Here is a 21,686-nt window from a genome sequence, read left to right on the forward strand (position 1 = left end):
ATTACTAAGATTAGTATAGGGACTCGAGAGCTGAAAATCGATGAGATGTACAAAATATGTGTACAATGCTTCAAAAATGGCGGATATTTGGAGGTTTCGTTAGTTTTTTTTTGTTCAAATTTCGAAATAGTTATGAGAAGTAAAATTACGATAGAGTAAAAAAATTATCACTTAAATGTAGATATAACAGTGTGGTGTTTTTTTTCTAAAAACCCCCCTTTCCAGAAGATTCAGAAGTTTTTTTTTAAATCTATTTTTTTCTAGTTAACTGTGCCTCGACGTTTTTAAAAAATGAAAATTTTACTAAACCTGAACATATTTTTTGAACACCCTTTTTTCTCCTCCTAAAATTGTTTAAAATAAAAAATTGTGATCCCAAGTAAAACGATTTGATAAAAAAATTGAAAAAGAATGGTTTCCAAGTTTTCGAAATTCGTTGAAACCTTCGGTTCCTCAAAAAAAATGGTAGAATATTGATTGGAAAATCTATCAAATTGACAAAACTTTTTTGGTAATTATGATTTTAAATAAGCAAACTGCGTATAAAAAATTATTTCGGAGCATTTCGCCAATTTTGCACATTTTTCTGGCATTTATCTGTCAGTAAATTTTTATTCGTAAACGTGGTTCGTGGTTCATTTCGGAGATGGCAACATTGCCCGCAGGAATATCGTCTCTGGCCGCCTCACGAGGCTGTGATTTCTATAAGTTTGCTGTAGCAATAAATATCCCAATCTCTGTCGAGTTGGCTGCCCGAGCCAGTGTGTATTCGTATGTACGTACTGTTGAACTTTGAGACAATTTGTTATTCTCGTTCAGAAGTGAACTTTATGAAAAACTGAACAGACATGCATGTTTTTCATAAAGAGACCCCTTTTTATTTGCTGAACCGTCGGAGACAATTCACGATTTCGTACGTCGGAGACGTAAAACGTCTTGAATGTATTGTCTTTTGTGAGTCAGTGATTCGAAAGTACGTAGCCTTGGTAATCTTATCATTTTGCCGATAGAAAGTATACTTTTATGGAAAGGTAAACGAGTAGGTATTACCTACCTAAACTTGTATTCTCAGAAATTAAATATGACCTTATGATAAACTACACATTAAATAATGATGGTTCAAAGAAACATAATTTGATATAGTATTAAATACCTATACGTCCTACGTGTATAGATAATACCCACGTAATTTGGCTCTTAACTTAATCAAAGACATTTTGAAATTTTTCATTTTTCAGTTCTTCATAGAAAACAATAAAAAAAATTTGGAGTACCGATATTTCTAGAATTTTAAACCTCGAACCTAATAAATTTGTATACTTACTCAAGTCTCAACATATCCGTCAAAATTTTGTACTTTTCATGTATTTTTTTCTGGAAATAACACGAGGAAAAAAAATGCTACTGAAACCTCATCGAAACATTCGCGTTATTTATTCGCAAACGAAAAAAAAAAAATTAGTGATTAACCATATATTGGGTATCACTGAATCGTTTTTCAACTTTATATTGATCGCCACAAGAACTTTACTCCACTGCACCCTGTTCCTTCGGTACACACTATCGCAATTTCCAGTACACTCGAAGGCTTTGAACAATGCGAAAAGAGTGCGAGGGGCGAATGGGGAAATTTTCATTCAACTAAACGTCAGCCATGAACCGAAGACGAGTGTCTTTTAACGACTAACTGACTCGAACTCATTCCTTCGTTCCTTGGGTAAATAAAAGGGAGTGTTTACTTAATAATGGCGGACATTTTTAGTAGCGGAATTCCCTCCTACTTTTAATTCAGTGGCGTGTAGCGAATTTTAATGCAAAGCTTTTTGATTAAAAGTTTTAGAATATGGTCTGAAAGGTTATGATACCGAGACTTTAATTTTCTTGCAAGTTGCCTTATAGTACGTACAATACGTATACATGTAGTACCATGATAAGTTACTGGCAAGTTTTTCCACTTCTTTATCACTCTGTCTGTAATGTGTGTAGTATACGTGTGCGCCTTTTGTATACTATACGCAACGGAATCGAGAATACATTATGCTAATTTCAATTCGAAATTCGCGCGGTTTGTATTTTAAAATTGATGCCATGCGGAGATTATGATTTAAATGGCGTCTGTGCAAATCTTACACGATCTTTAATTACGAACCTACCGAGAACTATGTTTTCGCGTTGCCTTGCCTTGCCTTGTCTTGCCTTTTGCTCTGTATAAAATATTATCCAAAGTTGCGAAAGTCTGCTTGCAAACAGTTCGTAGCCTATATATTTTTTGAGTTTGCGTCGGCGGAATTTTCAAAAGCTCGGTTTTATTTTAGGGCTTTACTGCCACTCGACTCGACTAGCCGTATTTTATTTTCTTGCGAAGAATACGAGTGTTCTTGTTGTATGCGAAGATGTTCTCTTTTCTTTTTTTTTTTTTTTTTGTTTCTCGTCGTTGTATAGTTTTTGTTCGTTTAATTTGAACTGTATGCAGCGAGTATAGTATAAGGAAGGATATTCCGGCACTTTGGTTTTAATCAAGATGAATTCAAATAAACAGTGGGGAGAAAAATTTAATCATTTTGGAAATTAACTTAATTTTCACTAATTATCAAAGTATATTTGTCCTGATTTCTTGGGCTTGTATGTATATTAATTATAATGTCAGCATCTCAAGTTACCGAATCAATTCCACGGTATTAGCCTCATTTATCGAATCTTCAGCCATACTTTCTGCGCCCTAAGGATTTTACCGTGCATTTTGAATTATGAAAGTGATATGTGAAGAGATTGAATGAAGAGTACACAATGTTGAAATATCAGTTTTCACTTTAATTTTGCATTAAAAATATATGAAAAGTTCAAAAATCTCTAGTTTTGGACTCTTCTTCTCGCTGAAAAAAGTTTACTAGGTACGTTTTGAAATTGACAATTTAAATTTTTTCCGAAGATAAAACATTTTAGATTTCAGATTTTATTTAATAAGTTTGTGGTGATAAACTTCAACTGGATGTCTTTTTCAGATTTTTAGATAGTTTTTGCATACATTTTTCCATTTTCCCTCTTCTGGTTAAAAATAAAAATTATTTCCCAAAAACTTCAAAAATTTTAGAAAATAAAAAAAGTGGATCGAAATGAGTTTGGCTTTGTATAAAAAACTTGAGTTGATATTTTCTATGATAATTCAATGAAAAATTATCTGCACGGGCACAGGTAAACAGAGAAGGGAGAAGTAAGGAGCAGATTTTATTTCTGAAAATCGAAAGTAATAATTCTTTTGATTTTGATAATGTTCCCCAAAAGAGTTTAGTTAATCTGAGTACTCATAAGTTATACGATAAATATGTGCTTTACCTGGAGCTTTTAGATCAACAGATTAGGATCAGAAAAAATTCACTGCGTTATTGATGAAGGACGACGAAGGACGACTTCAAGTTCCAATCAACGTTTTTTAATGGATTTGGTAAAAAAAAATTGGAGTTGAAATAATTGTAAAAAATTGTATAGGTACCTACTTTCTTTTTCCCCTTCTCTTTTAAAGATTAAGTAGGCCTATTTGTAAGCATCTTTAAAAAGTGTGATATGGTTTCCAATTTCCTATCTAGTCAAAAAACAAGCATGCACTGGTAACAATAACACGTGGGGAAAAACTCAATTTTAATTTTTTTGGAATTGTCTTCTCTAGTTTTCTACGATTAAAAATTCAGAATTTTGATTCTTTGAGCTCCTGAAAAATCGTATTTTTTTCCCATAAGATACATTTATGACCCATATGATTTCATCTGACTCAAATCTCAAACTGAATCATGAGAGAAGTTGAAGATATCACCCCCACCCTCACCTCCACCCCTACCACTCTTTCTTTAACCAACAAAAATGATCTTGAAGATGAAAAAAATGGATAGAAGTAGGTAACTTTTAATCAATAAAATTACTTACTTTTTTTTTTTTTTAATGTTAAATTAATTTTCAAAAAATTTTCCAATTGACTACAAAGTACTTTCAGCCTTATACGCTTATAAACTCCTGCATTGAGCTAAAATTTCCAAAGTTTACGATTCTGCCAAAAATTTAAAAAAATCTTACTTTCTGTCAGAATTTGGAAATAGTCTTTGTAAAAAATTCTAAAAAGTTTTCTTTTCTCCAAAAATTATTCAAAAGTCTCGCTTTTTCGCCTGAAAAATGCCGAAAAGTCTTACTTTTTAACCAAAAAAGTTGCCCAAAAAAGTCCCCAATTTTCAACAAAGATGCGAAAAAATAGGTAGATATTTAATAACTACTTAATTGCCAAAAATTCGTGTTTTTTAAAAAAAAATTGAAATTCTTGCTTTTTGTTAAAAATTATCAAAAATTCTCGACTTTTTGGCAAAAAATTTCAACAAGTTTTACTTTTTTGTACAAAAATTGTCCAAAGGTCCCGCTTCTTGCCGATAATGCTAGCATTTTAGTATGTAGTTGAAAATTCTCGCTTTCTTACCTAAAATTTTCAAAAATTTCGTAGGTAAGCAAAAAAATCTCATTTTTCGAATCTCTTTTGCCAATAATTTCCAAAAATTGCTCACTTTTTTGCTAAGATTGTCAAATTTTTGATTCTTAAAAAGTCCTATTTTCTTGCTGAAATCGAGTTTTGCTTTTTCCAAAAATTAGATATAAAATAGTATCCCTGCATTTTGACTAATTTTTAAAAACAGTCATTTTCTTATGAAAAATTCCAAATTTCCATTTTTCAAAAAGAAAAATCGCAAGAAAACCATTCCCTTTTTTAACATTGTCAGCCTCGTTTCATTTTGTCAAAAATTTGCTTTTCTGTCATAAAGGTGGAAAAATCTTCACTTTGTTGCCAAAAATTGTAAAACCATCGAAAAGTTCCAATAAATACGAAGTTTAACTTTTTAAATTAAAGGTTAGAACATTTCAATTTGTAATGTTCTCGTTTTTTTTGTGACATTTTCTGCATCAAAATGTTGCTCGTGTTTGTCACTTTTTTGGTTGTATCAATTTTGGTTACTTTTTCTTGCCTTTTTTGATCATTAAAATTAAGTTTTTTTTTTAATTGAATAAGTTTTTAGAAAACCATGTTGAGTTTTTTTTCGAATGTAGCTCTACAGCAATTATAAGGGTGAAACTTATTTTTTTTCAATTTTTAAGTTTCCTGTCATATGTACTTTTAGTTCATCCAAATGTACCTGGCAGGTAGGCTAAAATTTGGAATACTGATTTGAAGAATGGCCTTTGTATGTATGTACTTGAATTGTTTGATTTGAAGATTTTGACCTTCCAACTCTTCTCTGGTCTTTCCCAGTTTTAAAAATTTAGAAGCACATTTTTTCCATTTTTTTTAGTGTTTTTCACGATGTTATTGCTCAAGTGCATGAAACGCCCCCCCCCGCCCTGGAAATGTCTTGAGAGGTAAAAATTATGTGTACGCATTTCGAAGGTATAATATGTATTTTATTAATTTGTCTTCTCAGGGATTCAAATCTTTTTTCCCATACTTTAAAAAAGTGAATTTATGCATCTTTCAGTGACTTTTAATTTTTTGTCATTTTGCTGTGAATAAGCCTGATTTGATTGACTTAAGACACAGGACCCTAAAATTCAAAGTGTAGATTTGGAGAGTAGTCTGCTGGTGCTTTTTGGAATTTTAGGCTCACCAGCTCTCCCCCTCCCTTTGCTGCACTATAAAAAAAATGGTCATCTGTAAAATCAGTAAAATAACCCATGAATGAAAAGTAATATGGCAAAACGAGCCTCCAGAAGCCTCTATGGTAAGACCAGACTTGAAAAGTGCCTTTATTTTGGTGCAGTCCATTGACAATTTTTTGTGAAAAATTATAAATTTCACTTGGATAAAGAGATTTTCATCTAGAGAACGAGTTATTTACTTATTACTTATACGTCCTCTTTTCATTGTATCAAAGGTCTTGCTACGTATTCAAAAAAGCACTCAAGGTCACGTTGTTTTATCATAAAACCAAATTATTAAAGGTGCAAAATGCCTCCTCGTATATAGGTACTTATACCTATACTTACGACTTGGGCGCGACGTTCTGCGGGAAAAGATTACACTCACGTAAGGGGTCTGTAATATTATCCTTACAAGTCTGTTCACGCTTTAGTGGTGCATTTAATCGAGATAAAAAGTCAGACGGGAATTTTAAAAAAATGATATAAATTTCTCGGCTCGGTTTGGCTTTTGCTGCGATCGTCAAGACGAAGTTTTTTTCCCCGAGCACGTCATGTAGGTGCCTTACCTATACATAGGTACTTTTTTTTTAAGAGTCGTAAAAGTCGTTAAATTTATTACAAGCTGTCGAAGAATTTGCTTTATTTACAACCGTTGCCGGCGAGCGAAGAAAAAGCTACGGAACGTGGAAACGAATTTATACCTGATTAGAATAATGTATTAATGCGTCTGCAAGTTGCCACGAGAAGCGGGCGCGCGAAAAAAAAAAGGATCGAAAATGATGAAAATTTTCTCCGGAGTGAGTTCGCACCTTTAAAATCGAATTTCGCGTGCGTTAGAGAAGCACTTGCCGGCTTTTCAGTGCGAATAAAATATTTAGAAAGCGAAACGGATTTGATTGCGTGTACAAATGGATCTCTATTTGACAAATGTAACGCAATCATTTTACAAATTGTGGTCACATATCTTCTTTACAGTTTTGGAAACGCTACGTTCTTGTTACGTTTATCATATTTTCGGTCTTACAAGTTTTTGATACTTATGTATTTTCATGCGTTCGGTAACATGTTGCTTCTGCGAGATTACAAATCACTTCTCTTTACTCCAAGATTTACCCCTTTTTATCATCGTCGAGACGATAATTTTCAACAGAGTTTCCACAAATGTACCGCGGGTCCCTGATACTTGTTTCTGTATAGTCCCACGTACTCGTAAAGGCGAAGGCGATGACTCAAAAGTGAAAAAGTAAAAAGGGTGCTTGATAATTACATTTAGTATTTCTTTGCCGCACGTTGACTTGTTTGTGTGCTTCAGTATGGCTGTTCTGGTGTTCTTAAAATTCATTTTAGCCGGAGGTGAAGTCTCCCACACGTTCGCCTTTTACACTGCAGATACCCTCTCGAGGGGGTGTGTCTTTCGACGAACTAATCGTCTTTTTGAGTTATGGAAGGTTACCTTTCTTTGGATTAATTACGAAATGCCATCGAGGCTCCATGCCGAGATTTATTTAGTGACGGATTTCGAAAGCTTATACCAAGTGTCGAGGTTTTATTTGTAGGTAGTTTTAGGTGTTATCTACGTGTGTATTTAATAAACTTGTGCGAACATATTGTTGTGCGATGATTTTAGTGGTGATTTTTTATTTTTTGTGAGCTTTTGTGGAGTGAAAATTGGAGTGTACTCGTATGCTATTCTAATTAAGAGATGTCTGTCTGATTTTTTTGTGGGATGAAAGGAGAAAGGGATGAAAAAACAAATTTCCGATTTGTAAATCATTTTTACAAAATTTGTTAGGTAAATGTGTAGCCTTTTGATAGTGTAATTTTGTCGTTGTTAGAAAAATACATATCAAAAATAATCTGGCTTTGGATTAGGTAATACTTCCACTTTTCTTGACACATTCAGTTTGGTATGTTTCTTCCTATTTTAAATTGCAGGAGTTGATTTTCTTTTAATCACGTTTTTTTTTCTTCAAAATTTGAATTAGTGTTTTCAATGCGAGATAAGTATTATGTACTTTGATAATCAGTTTTGTTTCTTTTTTTTTTCTTAAAAAAAAGGGTACATCTGTCGTGAATATTTCTATCCAATTTTTGAAAATTTTTTAGGAATTGAAATTTTATTACAGATGGATTACATTAAAGTGAAATCTAGTTGATTTTGAAAAAGAGTAACTACATATACTGTATATAACTTTATTAAATTAGATAAAAGAAATTTAATTCAGACGTTGAAAAAATTGAAAATTGAAAGAAAAAGCTTTCAAAACTGAATGAAAAAAAAAATGTTGAAAAACCTACTTATATCTAACCTTTTTGATATGTACCTATACTAGTAGCCTCCTCAACTTTTTCCTTTTGATTAAGGTGATTTTGACACAATGATTTAATCAAGTATACTGTAATGTAAATGCAAACTGCTCAAATTTAAGTATAAGTTTTACGAAACGTTTCATTGCAGAGTCGTCGAGATGCCAAAACAGGCCTTCATAGATAGGTCTACGTACTTAATGATTCGAATCACGATTCGGATCAAAATCGTCGTCATTTGATTCGTGATTCGAATCATTTGTTTGCTGTAATTCTGTAAGCAATTAACTATGCATCAATTTCGCCAACATTTTATTAATTTTCGATAATTTTCAGCTATTTTTATGCTCATTTTACAGTTTTTATGATACTTGGCTTATATAATTTTTTGCCAAATTTCATTCCACTTTGGAGATATTTGATCAATTTTATTGATATTTTTTTTTTAATTATGTAATTCTCACAACATTTTTCTCAATTTTTACTCGTTTTTAATAGTTGTATAATCACTTTAGCAAGTTTTAACGTTATTTTATGCATGTTGTTCAATTTTATCAACATTCATCGTTTTAGTAATTTTCAAGTTTGAATAATGAAATTTGTCGAAAACGTTGAACAAGAAAGGAGAAATGTGCTTATCTAATCATGAAGAGTTTAATGCGCTAACACAAAGATAAAGCAATAGAATCAATCTGAATATCATTTTCTACTAATAAAATACTATCACTTTTTACAAATTATGATTCGTAATTCTTAACTTACGAATCACGACTCATTTATTTCTGAAAATGATTCGAATCACTTTTTTTGAGCAGTGATTCGTGATCCCTGCCCCTCTTGCTTTCTTTATAAGAAACTAAATCGTGAAAAAATGAATGAATCATTTACGATTTTTTTATATACGTACAAATTGAATTGGAAATTTCTATATTTTGAGAGGCGAACACTTGTGGAAACCTGATTAATTTCAGGCCTTTAATTTTTAATCACCTCGATCGCATCAAAAATATATATGGGAGTTTACGTTGTATCAAAACTCTAACTAGTCTTTTTCAAACTGCCTTTTCATATCATCACGAAATTTTATGAATCAATTGTACTTTCTTACAGAGAGAGGTCTTGACTGAAATTACAAATATTTTCATTTTTGGTTTTTTAATCGAGTTTTTTGTCAATCTTCGAATATGTGAGTAACCTATTAGTTTTTTGATGTTCGATCGCTTGACAATTCAAGCTGACTTGGTTTTGTTTTTTTTTTTTTGCTTTCATTTTTTTGTTCATTTAAATGCCATTCTAAATACCTACTCGTATTTTTAAAACAGTTTTCAAATTTATTTTTGCCAAATTTTACTGAAATTTCAACAGTTGTTGATGACTTACAGTGTTTTTAATTCTTGTGTACCTGAGTTTAGAGGAGATTTCAACAATATTTTATGCAACTTGGGCTAAATTTTCTTGGAATTTCATTACTTTTTGTTGATTTGCAATAATTAATAGGTACTATATTTATGAAAAAACTAAAAGTAATCCAAATCGGATCTTAGATATTGGTTTTTGGTGTTGGGAAAACCAGCTAATTACATTGTAATTGTTCAATGACTGCGTAGGCATTTAGCAACAGGAAAATTGAAAACAATAATTTTTAGGTTTGTGTTTGATTTTTTGGTTACTTAATGGGTTTTTAGCATTCACGAGCCCTGCTGAGTTTCCCAAGATCCTTGAGAAATTTTGTTCTCAAATTTTCGAAGTACATTTGGATGGTTTTTTAATGCCTAATTTACGTATTTATTTTTCCATCGTTTTTAGTGTTGTTCATTTTTCATTCCTGTTCTACCCTTCAATACATAGATTTAGGTACTGACATTTTTTTTTTCATTTTTCTAGTTTTTCTAGTTTTCAGGAGGTAGAAAGAAATAGATTCAAAAGCCTTATGAAATGAAGAAAGAATAAAATGATTTTTTTCACAATTTCACATCCCTCTTCTCAAAATTGTCCTGATTTCTGAATTTGTATGAAGTCATCCTAAGATGAAATTCAACTACCTACCTTGGTACTTAGAAATTTTCTCATCTTAATCTGCAATTTTGACAATCAAAATTTTCAGCTATTTTGTGGCCAAACATTCGGATTTTTAAAATAATAAAAGTTGTGTCGTTTTGTGATTCATCTGTAGGTAGATGATGAATTGTATGAATAGAAGATCAAAGGGAAAAATTGGCTCAAAAAGATTCCTGTTCTTGGTTAAAAAATGAAGAAGCCTCCAATGAAGCGATTTCAACCCTCATGTGTAGCAAATGTGATGATGAATTCAAGTTGGTTACTTGAAAGATTCAGTCCAAAAAAAAAACAACCTACGTGCTTCGTTACATCATATGATTGTGACAGGTACAAATAAATCACAGAATTTCTTCAGTAAATCTTGTTTAAAAAAATGAAAAGTAAGTGAACAATCCATTAATATGGAGGTTTTGTGGGAATTTTGCTCGCTATTTGTTTCAGAAGATTGTTGCGATAAAGAAAATTATCTACCTGCCAGAAGACGAAAATCAGCTTCGAAGATGTTTGAAGACCCTTAATTCAAATTTCAAGATCAAGAATTATTAAAGGTAAGGGGAACAACTGTGAAAAATGCATGTTGTGGAACCAAAAATTCATCGTAGCTACCTCAGGGGGAGGGGAAATTCACAGATGGAGGGAGAATTATTCCTTCGATGTACCTATTAGGCGAGATGATCCTCTTTTGAAAGTATAGGTACTTTTCATTTAGAAGAAAAGGGATCGATAATTTTTATGAGACATATTTTTCTAGTTGATGATGTCATAATACCTAATTTCGATTTGAATATGATTCTGAAGGTTATTTCTCTGTCTTTATTCACATTTATGTATTTGCAAATTTGTTGGAAATTAGGCAGTCACGCATTCTCAAGAGTTTTTAAAAATCATCTATGTTCGTACTTCTTCCTTCACTTTCAAAGGTAGGCACCTAGGCGGTTTCACAAAAGAATATTTTTGTTTGTTTTGAAACATGGAACATGAAATTTTGTTTGAATTTGAAAAAATTCACAATATTTTGAATTTTTTTTTGGAAAACTTGTAAGTACATTTTTTATTTTTCATTTCATTTTATTTCATTTTCTTCTGCGGATATAGGTATCAAACCAAAAAGCATTATAGCCCCTTCTGAAAACTTGATTCAATTCAACCACATACCTTGTAAATTCATCGATGGAAACATAGAGGATCTTTGATGATCTTGATGTCCCCTGGATCCCATAATGGCACACTGTCCCATAGATCCGGTGGTCAAAGAATGACCCATAGCCGGACCGGTATTGGCAGTATGATTATAACTTCTAGCCATCGATGCGGCGGTATACGATCTGTAGGCTTGAGACATCTGGCTGCAGGAGGCCAGATCTCCATAAGTACAGGATCCCAAACCGGTCGGATCCATTCCGGTAGTCGACAGCGAACATGCTGTTGCATCGAAATTAGCCGCAGCTTGATTGAGATAACTGTAATCCATGATTTTCGAATGTTTTTCACGCACGTTCGGTGTAAGGTGCAGGTTGCAGGTTACGTGTACGTGTACATGTAATTAAGAGGTTTCAGGTTGCATTTTCGTATTATACCGCACACGGGGCGCACGACGACGATGTTTTAATTTGATAAAAAAAATTTCCAAGACCGAAAATTAAATTCACCGCTAACGTTATTAAAGATAACTAAATTTTCCACCAGCAAAGAGAGCGAGACGCTGCGAATAAGCAACGAAATGTTTAGAAAGCGGAGAAAAGGGTAAAAAGGCCAGACGTTTGCTAATTGAATCAAAAACTCTATATCGAATTATGCGAATAATATGATAAGGAAAAGGAAGAGCGGAAGATTAGCACACGACACGACGAACCGGGGCGAAATTTTCTCTCTTTTCCACGAAAATACTTAAGAAGCGAAAATTACCTTAAAACCGAAGACGTCGCGGTGAATGAAAAGGAGGAAAAAGAACAAGAAGAAAAACGTGTAATAATTTAAAACTATTTAACGAATACGTTTCCACGGCGAGTTACCAAATCAAATGATCATCTGTAATTCAATAAGCTCGGGTTTATAGAAAACAGGGTAAAAGCTTTGAATTTTAGCGCGATGTAGTCGAGAGCCCGAAACCGTAAGGGTGGCAAGGGACGTAGGCGGAGCCTCGCCCACCAATCCCCTCGTACTGTCACCCTTGTTCGACTATAAATCCCTAATTTCTTCCCCTTTTTTAAGCAACATTCTCATTGGTGCTCGTCGATGTCGCGTCTCATCTTCACCCTCTTCAACGCTACCAGCGCCTTTTTTCCCAAATACGCAGTTTTTTCCCTTTATATCGTAACTACTACGTAAAGCAAAGGGGGTGAGATTTTTCCTAGTGTTTTTTTTTCTTTCACTTCTCCGCGTCGTCGTCTTTATCTTCGCGCAAAAACGAGACCGAAGACCCAAGACGTCCGGTTAATATTGAGAGTCGAGTCGAAAATGCCATATACCGGGGTACCTCTTCCCACCCCCTCCCCCTACTCCTTCTGGCTCGGTATAATAAAACGAGTATCGGTCGCATTGCAAAAGTATGCGGTGAAAATTAATTTTCGCTCACCGTCCGGTATCCGCCACAATTATGGCTTTCAGCTTGGAAAGATCAAGTCATTGACTGAGTATTTCTGATGGCAACAGTTTATTGACTTACGAATTTTAACGCACATTAGTTGTTCGGCCGCCTTTGCCATAAAATTTATCCGTTTTCAATAATGACGCCGCACCTCGGCTGACTTTTGTAAATATTGAAATATAACTCGATTTTAATTTTTTTTTTTTTCGCCATCGGAGTTCGTTTTGTATAGTTTTGGTATTTTACCTGTTAGTTTTCTTTGTTTCTCGTCTGTCCTGGGCGGACGTTCGACGATAATAGTGTTTATTTTTTCTGTTTGAATTATTCTTCTTAATTTGCCTGCATATATTTGAGCCCTTTCAGTTTTTTTATCGATATTTTTACCGAAAAATGTTCTTCATTTTTTTTTTATGTGACAGGAGAAATAAAAGAGGGATTTGAAAATTTTCTGTTCTATAATTTTAGGATCTTTTTTTATCCCTGTCAAAATGTTATCATGAGCCAGAATAATTTTTGTCGAAATCTTTGGCATCGTTTCTCTGCTTCTATTGAAACTTGATTTCTTTTCAAATGTTATCACAGTACATAGGTAGATCACAAAAAAATCGGAAGATTGTGGAAACCTTTGTTTCATTTCAAGTTGAAAGTCTCTCAGAAAATTTTTTCATCGTCGAGATACTCTTAAAAGGGACATACTATAACTTCAGCCCTCAAAGAAGGAGTTTTTTCAATTTTGTATAAAACTCCTTTAGGAAAAAAAGGCATATTTTCTCCATTTATCTATTTACTCGTAGGTACCTATGTTTACTTTGATTTGTTCCTTCAGGGAGAAAAACACGGAAGGAGAAGAGCTTAATTCTATTCATGTTTTTGTCACAAGTAAAGAGGGATTGTTGAAGTCATCGACTGCTTCTTATTGTTGAAATTTTTTCCATAATCCATATATTTCAGACATGGATACCTCTAATTGTCAGATTTCAGGTTTTTTTCCAACTTACTCTCCATGCTCAGAAAAAATATGCAATCTCTCTTTTTTTTTTTTTGACTTGAATGCATTTTAGACGAGTTTGATTGACCGGTTTTACTACTCACATTCTACTCAACTTGCCCACAGAGAGTGTGAAATTTTATTATCAATTTTTTTCAGGCTTCACAGTGTTCCGAAATGAAGAAGTATAGTGGACAAACATCAGTTTTGTATTACAGATCTATAAAATTTTGGTCATCAGGATTTTTTGGATCACTGAAGTCGATTTCAGCACTTATTTTGCCACTAATCTTGAAATAAGCCTTTGAAAGGGGGTGAAAAACATAAAATTTTTAAAAATTCATCTCTAGTACGTAATGTACCTATACATATGTATATCAATTTATGGGTTTTTATAGGAGCTGAATTTGATTTTCTGGATGGTTTGATCCCTACCTAGTTGGGCTCTGAAGAGATATAAGGAGGTGGTGAAAACCATTTTTCATTTAGAAAAATTTATTGAAATGGGTCATCGCCATACGGGTTTGTTTTGGACGCTGAATTCAATTTCACGTCTTCTATCTATGATATCTCATATTACAAAAAAATCAAAATTCCAAAAATAAACGAGTTTCAATTTTTTGCTATGCGAGTGTGATTTTTATCAACTTTTTCATGAAATACGCCAGAAAAAGGTCAAAATAAGACAACTGAATAAATTTAAACTTTTTTTGATGTTTGGAATTGAAAATTGAATTTTTTCGAATTTTGATTTTATTGTGATCAGTTTATTTTATCGAGTGAAGGGATTTTTTTCAACTTTTTCAACGGATACGTAAAAATAGAGGTCAAATGGGTCAACTTCACCAGTCAAAACTTTTTTTCATGTTTCAAATCAAAAAATCGCATTTTTTTGCGAATTTTCATTTTTTTCAAATCGACTTTACGACATAATGCCATCCCAATTTTTTAATATGTTGTTCAACATGAAAAGTTGTCCATAATATATTTTTTTCAGAATTTTTGAGAGTCTGAACCATATGAAAACTACGTTTTGAAACTTTTCGAGCTAATTTTTCGTACGAAAAAAAGTGGCAACACTGATTTTTATGATATCACCAAAAGGCCTTTCAAAACCCCTAACTATGGGATAATGTTCCATTTTGGTAGGTATCGCGGTTATCGAGTAATCCACTGCTGAAATGGATGTTACGAGTATTTCAAGTTCACTGAAAAAAGCAGCCTTTAAAAAAGAGCCAGAGAGATGCGATTTGCTCCATTGATCATCCTTCGGAAGGTCTTTCCACAGGAAAAATTTCAAAAAAAATCGCCGACCCCCCCCCCCCCTCATCACCTCCTTTACCACTTTTTGGTCGAATTGACGTGGAATGACCCAGTTACGTCAACGTTGCATGGCAATTTTTCACAAAAAAAAAAACAACAAGTAAGTAGGGACAAAAAATGTTGGTGGATATTTTTACTTACTTATTATAAGGTATATACTTAGTACCTTGGACATGTGCTACTTTCAAATAAGAATTTTTTACTTTAAAACCATGAAAAATTGGACATTTTTGTGGAAAAAAAGCGTACAAACAGGATTTTTGTTAAAAACCAAAAATGTCCATATTTAGGTAAAACCCCACGATTTTTTGAAGAAAAAAAATGAAAAATAGATGTGTTTTAAAACATTTTAAAGTAGCTAATTTTTTTTAGCCATTTTGAGGTACTTAACTATACGTATACCTATACGTAGGTAGTAGGTACCTACCTACTACCTACCTCATTTCAACAATTTCTGTATGCATGATGAATATGTAATTTTTGTGAAAAAACGTTTGAAATCAGGAAAAAGGAAGTGGAATATAATGTAGAAAACATACCTAAGTACCGTATACGAGTATTCAGAATAAAGTTTTAATGACTTTTCGATTCTGAGGGGTTTTTTGAATTTTGGCTACTTTTTTGAGATTTTGAACCACTATGGGTTTTGTCAGATTTTGAAAAATCTGAAAATTAGCTCACCCTAGAGTCTTAAGTAGGTACATGTCAGACCTCACAAAATCAGTTAGTGGCTCTCGGGCTCTCGCCTCCCTTCTTTCGGCAAGAATTGAGGCTAAAAAATGGAAGTTGAATTTCATTTTCATGGTTCCATTTTTTTCATTCAAAAATATCATTTGAAGCTTCTCAATTTGTTTAAAAACATAGAATTAAATACTTTTACATACATTCGAATGGATTAAGGAAGTGGAGAAAAAATTAATTTTTAATCAGCAAGGTTAGAAACAAGAATAAATAATAATACATTATATGTACCTAATTATATAAAAAAAATCAGCAATTTACCGACTTAAAATATCGTTTATTAATAAAATATAAAGACATAATAACTATGTCATTTAAAACTAAACTCTTTTGAAATAAAATATGAAATTAATTATCATTATAGTTAGGTAGGTAAGTAATATGGATTTATACAATTATACATACTTAGGGTATACCTATACCTAAAAATATGATAGATATACGTACCATATGTATAATTGCATAAATCCATATTACATACCTACCTAACTATAATGATAATTAATTTCATATTTTATTTCAAAAGAGTTTAGTTTTAAATATCATCTAAGTCTTTAGTCCGTTTCATTTGCAGAACTTCGAGAACTTCGAGAACTTCCAGAAGAAAATAATCTGCTGAAACCACTGGAATTTCTAGAGGAACCTCTGCTGGTACTCGTGATCGCACTCGTACTCGCACTCGTACTTGGTTTCATTCCAGGTTTAATTTCAGATTTATAATATTCGTTGTACAACGATGGGGCCGCATCTTTATCATATGTTCCACATTTGTTCACGAATTTCGATTCTTCTCCTAAAGTAGGTAATTCTCATTTGAAATTTGGCATCAAAAGTGATCAAGATCAAGTAATGAAGTGCTATCTACTTACCTCTTAATACATCAATGAAGATTTCATGAAGTTCAGCTTCAAAGCAAAGAAATCATAATTAGTATCTACTTAATCAATATTTTAGAGTTGAATATTTATTTTCCAAGTCAATGCGTAAGTACATATTAATGAATGATACGAGTATGCGTAGGATTGAAGAATAATTTGTGCGCATGTGGTGAACTACGTATTTTTTGAGAACTAAAAAATTGAAAAATTTGATGGAAACCTCAAAACATTCACGACCCCTGAATTTTCATGTTGTTCGATCTTGGAAAAACCCCTCGTAATCCACCGTATCCCTACTTAGTGTAATGTGTAGCCTATCTGCATACCTACATAATGACGATAGAACAGTACAGGATGCCCACAAATATCGTGAACCCCTAAAAAAGTTTTCTGCTAAATGTTTCGGTTGATCACAGTAGCGCATGATTGGTTGTTAGACTGAGGTGATAACATTCCACCAATCATATGCATCTATTTCGCATTGCCAACTTATATTTTCAATAAAAAACTTTCTTAGGGGTTCACGAAATTTTCTGGCCACCTTGTATCGTGTAATCTACAATAAGGTAAGTAGTAGGTAGTAGGTATGTACTTACTGCTTAGTGCAATCGGTTTTGAAACTAAAATAAGGCGCATGATTAAGGTTATAAGTCTTTAATTTTTTTTTAGGGATGAGAAATGTGAAAAAATAGTACCTACCTAACGTTGGTATGGTACATATTAATGTATAAAATACTCACCGTCCGGGCACAATTCTTTTATGCTGGTACATAAACGATATATAACACCTATAGGTAGTTATACAAGATGAATGAAAGCGGATATACATTTGAAAATTCACATCAAATCGAGACGTGTTAAAAAACTTCACAATCGAAATATTATTTTTATAAATTACGTATTACCTCTGGCCTTTTTCAATGATTCTTTATTTGATGTGACAAACTCATGATTCAAACTCCGGCCACAATTGAGGACGTAGTCTCCCATTACTGCCAAAAAGGCTGGCAGGCCTATTTAAAATACAAGTAAATTCATTGTAATCATTAGCATATTACTAATCAATCGAATTTGTTGGATAAAAGGTATGCACGAAGTAGGAAAGGTATTGTATTGCTAATACATTATGGCAATAAATTATAATTGAAAAATCTTCAGAACGTGCTTACTCATTATTGTTCCGTCGTGGACTCCTATTCGCGTTCGTGAAAAAAACAAATTATTTGTTATATTAGTTCTGTTGCTGCTAATTACTATGAGTAGACTATCGATAATATAGGTATTAGTATACCTAGTAGTTAATATTATACTGACTCTTAAATTTTTTAATTAAACTTTTCTCTTTTAATGAATTATTGGGAGCAAAAATGTTCTCCATTCCTTCAACATATGACTCAAATCTTTTTTTCAAGCAATCCCTGTGATCTAAAAACGAAAAAACAAAAAAAAACTTTATGAAATAGTATATTACAATACAAGGAGCGAAAGTGAAGTATGTTTGGTCGAGTTAAAGCACGAGACCAAACATTCTTCACTTTCGCTCCTTGCATTGTAAGATATTTTTCATTATTCATGCTACGAAAATGAGTTTTACGTCCGTTTTTGGTTAAACCTTTTTTGAATAGTTCATTTTTTTAAAAGAGAATTATGCTTTCTTTTCCAAATATATCGAAAACTGAGCCTCATAGAAAAAAACTAAAGACAAACTAAAGACATTATGTCGATTGGAAATTTAATTCTCTGCAATTTTTCTCGATTTCATTTCATTTTTGGCCCGGCCGGGTAAACATAGAGCATTTTCGTAGCATGTACAGAGGGCGGAAAACTTATACTTTTGTAGCATGTATAATGAAAAAGACTTTAAATCAGTCAAGTGATGATTTCACTTTGATATCGTCTTAAAGAGTGGGTATTGAGTACGAATGTATAGATAATTTCTTACCCATGTTCCAATCCGCCCATTCACCGCCTGAAATTAAGAGTATAGCTCGTTGATTATTAATTTCAAAACTGGATTTCACTATGAGAAAGACATCGTACTTTACTTACCTACGAGTAAGAAAAATGATACTACAAAAAGTGATCTCCACAAAAAATTCATTTCTACTGGTGAAATTTGTTTCGTTGTATGTACTTAACTTATCGAATCAATCTGACTGGTATTACAGGTAAGACTTTACGAAGAATTTTCACAAATGATTTTCTGATACCTGTGTTGGTGGGTATAGGTATATGAATTAAAAAAATCACTAAGCTGGTAAAGTGATGACATAGGTAAGAGTAAAAACAAATTAAACTGGCATGTCATTTTCGAAAAATTCGGGCTGCGGCGCGGCGGACCCCTCAATTTTAAAAAATTCAAAAAAAAACAAATTCGCCGTAAAATTTTAAAATTTCAAGTTCTATCATCTTTAAAAGATCTCTTTTGAGTGAAATGACGCTCATGACGATTTTAGCCTACTCCCATTAAAACCAAGCTGACACCTCCCCCCCCCCCAAAATAGTTGAAAGGCTATAGGTGGATAAGTATGGCGAACTTGCCCCCGAGAGCTTCAGGGTTGATATTTGTATGGAAGGTGGGTACCCTTGAGCACCTTCCGTCACGAATGTTTCAGACCCCCAGACCCCCCCGTTTTTGAAAAACCCCCCCTTTTATGATATTACAATAGAAATTTTTTTCTCAGCCCCATGTGAACCGATTTTTTCAATTTTTGGGTACGTTGTAAACATCCATGAGAGGTATCCCCACAAAAATTTTCACCCCGGCCCTCCCCCCCATACCCCCCCCCCAAATGACGTTTTTTAGCTTTGTTTGCCCGTTTTAGCAATGATTATGATTCTGCACAAAAATGGGAATAGTATTTTTAAATGTGTTTTTGACCCCCAAAAAACATGTATTTTTTTCAAAAAAAAAAAATTTGGTGGGTCGTGGTCAAAAATTGAAAAAACTAACAGAGGGGGTAAAAATGAATTCTGGTGTAAATTATTGTTTTTGGTAAACGAGGTGTCGTTTCCATATGAATGGAACCCCCCGAACACGAATATGACGTCCAATTTAATGCTACCCTCAACCACACCCCTCCAGTGCCTCTGCCCCCACCTCAATTTTTACTATTACTTATACCAAAAATTGAGCTATATAATAATATTGGTGTCGTTCTCATATGAATCAAACACCCCGAACACGAATATGAAGTCAAATTTTATGCTATCCTCATCCACACCCCTCAGGTGCCTCTGACCCCAACTAAATTTTTACTATACTGAAAGTTGCGCTATTTTCATGATAATATTAGTATCGTTTCCATATGAATCTAACCTAACCCCTCGAACACGAATATGAAGTCAAATTTTATGCTACCCTCATCCACACCCTTCCGGTGCCTCTGCCCCCCACCTCAATTTTTACTATTATATTAAAAATTGAGCTATATAATAATATTGGTGTCGTTTTCATATAAATCAAACACCCCTAACATGAATATGAAGTCCAATTTAGGTCTACCCGCATCTATCCCCTTCCAGGCTACAGCCAGCTCCTCGAGAATGTTAAAGTTTGACCCTGTTGGGGTCAGAGGCACCTGAGGGGTGTGGATGAGGATAGCATAAAATTTGACTTCATATTCGTGTTCGGGGTGTTTGATTCATATGAGAACGACACCAATATTATTATATAGCTCAATTTTTGGTATAAGTAATAGTAAAAATTGAGGTGGGGGCAGAGGCACTGGAGGGGTGTGGTTGAGGGTAGCATTAAATTGGACGTCATATTCGTGTTCGGGGGGTTCGATTCATATGGAAACAACACCTCGTTTACCAAAAACAATAATTTACACCAGAATTCATTTTTACCCCCTCTGTTGGTTTTTTCAATTTTTGACCACGACCCACCAAACATTTTTTTTTGAAAAAAATATATTTTTTTGGGGGTCAAAAACACATTTAAAAATGCTATTCCCATTTTTGTGCAGAATCATGATCATTGCTAAAACGGGCAAACAAAGCTAAAAAACGTGATTTTGGGGGGGAATATGAGGGGAGGGGGGGTGAAAATTTTTGTGGGGATACCTTCCATGGATGTTTACAACGTACCCAAAAATTGAAAAAATCGGTTCACATGGGGCTGAGAAAAAAATTTCTATTGTAATTTCATAAAGGGGGGGGTTTCTCAAAAACGGGGGGGCCTGGGGGTACGAAACTTTCGTGACGGAAGGTGCTCAAGGGTATCCACCTTCCATGCAAATATCAACCCTAAAGCTCTCGGGGGCAAATTCGCCATACTTATCCACCTATAGCCTTTGTATTTTAGGTACCTACGTGGGAAATCGTAAAATAATTATGTTGTTTTTGATCATTTATGTTGATGCGAATTGTTCACTCTTGCATACTAGCAACGAATTGAAACAACACACGAGTCCCCTCTTCCCCTTAATGATTCAATGGTCCTTTTGAAAACGAGTTTTTTAAAAATTCAACTTCGGCTAAAATCATTTTTAAAAAACTCGTTTTCAAAAGGACCATTGAATCATTAAGGGGAAGAGGGGACTCGTGTGTTGTTTCAATTCATTGGTAGTATGCAAGTGAACAATTCGCATCAACATATCAGTAATGACCAAAAACAACATAATATTTTAGGATTTCCCACATATCTAAAATACAAGTTTCAGCTATCATGAGCGACGAGCGTCTATATATTTTACTCAAAAGAGATCATTTTGAAATTTTAAAATTTTACGGTGAATTTGTTTTTTTTTTTGAATTTTTTAAAATTGAGGGGCCCACCGCAGCCCGAATTTTTCGAAAATGTTAAAAATAAAAAATAGGGAATTATTTTCTCACTAAAGGACATCACTTTGTGGGTTGGGAGGAGGAAAGACCAAAAACAACTAACTTTAGGACATCCCACATAAAATACAAATGTCTGCTATTCTGGGGGGGGGGGTCAGCTTGGTTTTCAAGGGATGGTGCTAAAATCGTCATGAGAGTCTATTTTACTCAAAAGGGACCTTTTAGAGACAATGGAATTCAAAATTTTAAAATTTTGAGCATTTTTCTTTAAATTAGGTAGGGTTTTTTAAAATTTTTGAAAATTGAGGGGCCCACCGCAGCACGAATTTTTCGAAAATGGAAAAAATAA

At 33.4% G+C, this 21,686-nt stretch overlaps 1 protein-coding gene across 1 annotated transcript in view; it reads right to left on the reverse strand.

Moving 5' to 3' along the window:
• LOC135847911 (paired mesoderm homeobox protein 2A-like) overlaps positions 1 to 12,291 on the reverse strand; it is a 35,184-nt gene extending 22,893 nt beyond the window's left edge. The window contains exon 1 of the mRNA XM_065367648.1: positions 11,188 to 12,291. Coding sequence (XP_065223720.1) covers positions 11,188 to 11,503 — 316 coding nt within the window. The 5' untranslated portion in view covers positions 11,504 to 12,291. The remainder of the gene's footprint in view (positions 1 to 11,187) is intronic.
• Between the last annotated feature and the right edge of the window lie 9,395 nt (positions 12,292 to 21,686).

Source organism: Planococcus citri, chromosome 5 (genome assembly GCF_950023065.1).
Source record: "Planococcus citri chromosome 5, ihPlaCitr1.1, whole genome shotgun sequence".
In the NCBI taxonomy this organism is placed as follows: Eukaryota; Metazoa; Arthropoda; class Insecta; order Hemiptera; family Pseudococcidae; genus Planococcus; species Planococcus citri.